A 1,890-nucleotide genomic window follows, 5' to 3' on the forward strand; every position below is an offset into this window, starting at 1 on the left:
TTCCATATTTTCTTATGCTTTTGGTTAGCTTGTACATGTTTTACGAATTTATTGACGCTAAAATATGGGCTTTGCCCATATCCTAGATTTAAGGGCTTAATAGCGTCGACCAAATCATGTTTTACACGCTTTATTTCAAATGATCAATATTTTAAAAATTTCATGTTATATCTTTTTTGAAAATGTTTTCTTGATCGCATATTGAACGTATGTGATTGTATAATAGAATTTTAAAGATTTATATGTTTATTATTATTTTTTGTGGGAATCCGTAACCATTATTCTCTGATTTACATTAGGTACGATAAACCTCCGAACTATAGTGAGTAATATGTTGCAAACCATGCTAGTCAGATAAATCACAACGAAGAAGCCATGTATACAAATTCACTTGAAAATGTGTTGATAAGCTAGAATTGATCTTCTTACAATTGATTATCAAGCATTCACCGCTCAACCAACTGCTCCACTAAATCATATATATAGTCCCTTGTTCTAGCACTATTATAATTTGGCTCTTCCACATGCACAAACATAATCTAATTGTTCTAATTTTTTCTATGAAATAATTAAATAACCTATAGTTTCACATTTAAAAATATATATTTCTCATGTACTCGTTTTTCGCATCAATCAATATATAATTGCACACACACATACAATATATTTCAAATATTGTAAATTGTATTATAAAATAATACTATATTTAATTATGTAGCATAGAAATGCTAATAATCCAATTAATAGTAGAAGATCAAATATATATATATATATATATATATATCACATTATCGATTGTGATGAATCTGATGATATTTAAGAAATTGTGATGAAATTTAGAAAGCACAGTATGCTGGATTTGGTAGGAAATATATATATATAATAAATGATCATGATTTGCCAAAAAACAATATTAGAATATCTTAATAATTTTGAATGATAGAAATGTGCATTGAATATTTATTCCAAATTGCAGCTATGGTTCAATGCTATATATAAATGGAGTGATGATGAGAATTTGAACATACCATTAATATAATATAATAAATTATATATAATTAAAGATGAAAAACATGAATATGAATTCAGGAGTAGGAGTAGTAGTAGTATTCCTAATGATTAATATTCTGCAGGTTTTGGTTGTGAATGCAAGATTTTGTTATAATCATAAAATAGTGTACGTCGGAAACTGGCTCCCCGGCAACGCGACGTTGGCCGTGCATTGTTACTCTAAGGAGGACGACCTCGGGCTTCAAATTCTGGGGAAGAGTCAAGAATTCACTTTTAATTTCTGCGAGGATATTATATACGGCACAAGGTTTTACTGCCAAACAAGTTACTGGAGTAATGAGCTGAAGAGTAGCAGGAAACTCAATTTCGAAGCTTTCAGTAACATGTGGGAACATGAGTGGTGTCGGCCTCATGGTGTTTGCTATTGGGCATTATCCGCTCAAGGCCTTTTCTTTTCTCCCACCTATCCTCCGGAACAGTTCCAAAAATTTGCTGGATGGAGCTAATATATATATATATATATATTGTCATTAATTGTTTCAATCATTGTCAAATGCATTTCACCAACCAAACATATATACATATGTTTCTCATTTATATGAAATTATTAATCAATATAATATATAATTGTTGTTTGCTACTTATATGTTATTGAATGATATATATATTCACGGTTTAAAAATGATGACCAAATAAAGGGAAAATTGCATATATCACCCCTGTGAAATCCGACTTTGCTAATAACTCCCTATGAATTTTTTTAAGCTAATAACCCCATGCGATTCAAAATTTGTAGCATACACACCCTTTCCAGTTAAAAATTGACAAAAATACCCTTACTTAAATAAATAATTAAATTAATTTTGTTTTATAATTCTA

General features: G+C 29.4%; 1 protein-coding gene across 1 annotated transcript; it reads left to right on the forward strand.

The window, feature by feature from the left end:
• The first annotated feature begins 1,115 nt into the window (after positions 1–1,115).
• Positions 1,116–1,517, forward strand: LOC140861797 (S-protein homolog 3-like). Its single transcript, XM_073264804.1, has one exon. The coding sequence runs from the start codon at positions 1,116–1,118 to the stop codon at positions 1,515–1,517; it is 402 nt and encodes a 133-aa protein (XP_073120905.1).
• The last annotated feature ends 373 nt before the right edge of the window (positions 1,518–1,890 follow it).

The sequence above is a fragment of the Henckelia pumila genome, chromosome 4 (assembly GCF_033568475.1).
Source record: "Henckelia pumila isolate YLH828 chromosome 4, ASM3356847v2, whole genome shotgun sequence".
In the NCBI taxonomy this organism is placed as follows: domain Eukaryota; kingdom Viridiplantae; phylum Streptophyta; class Magnoliopsida; order Lamiales; family Gesneriaceae; genus Henckelia; species Henckelia pumila.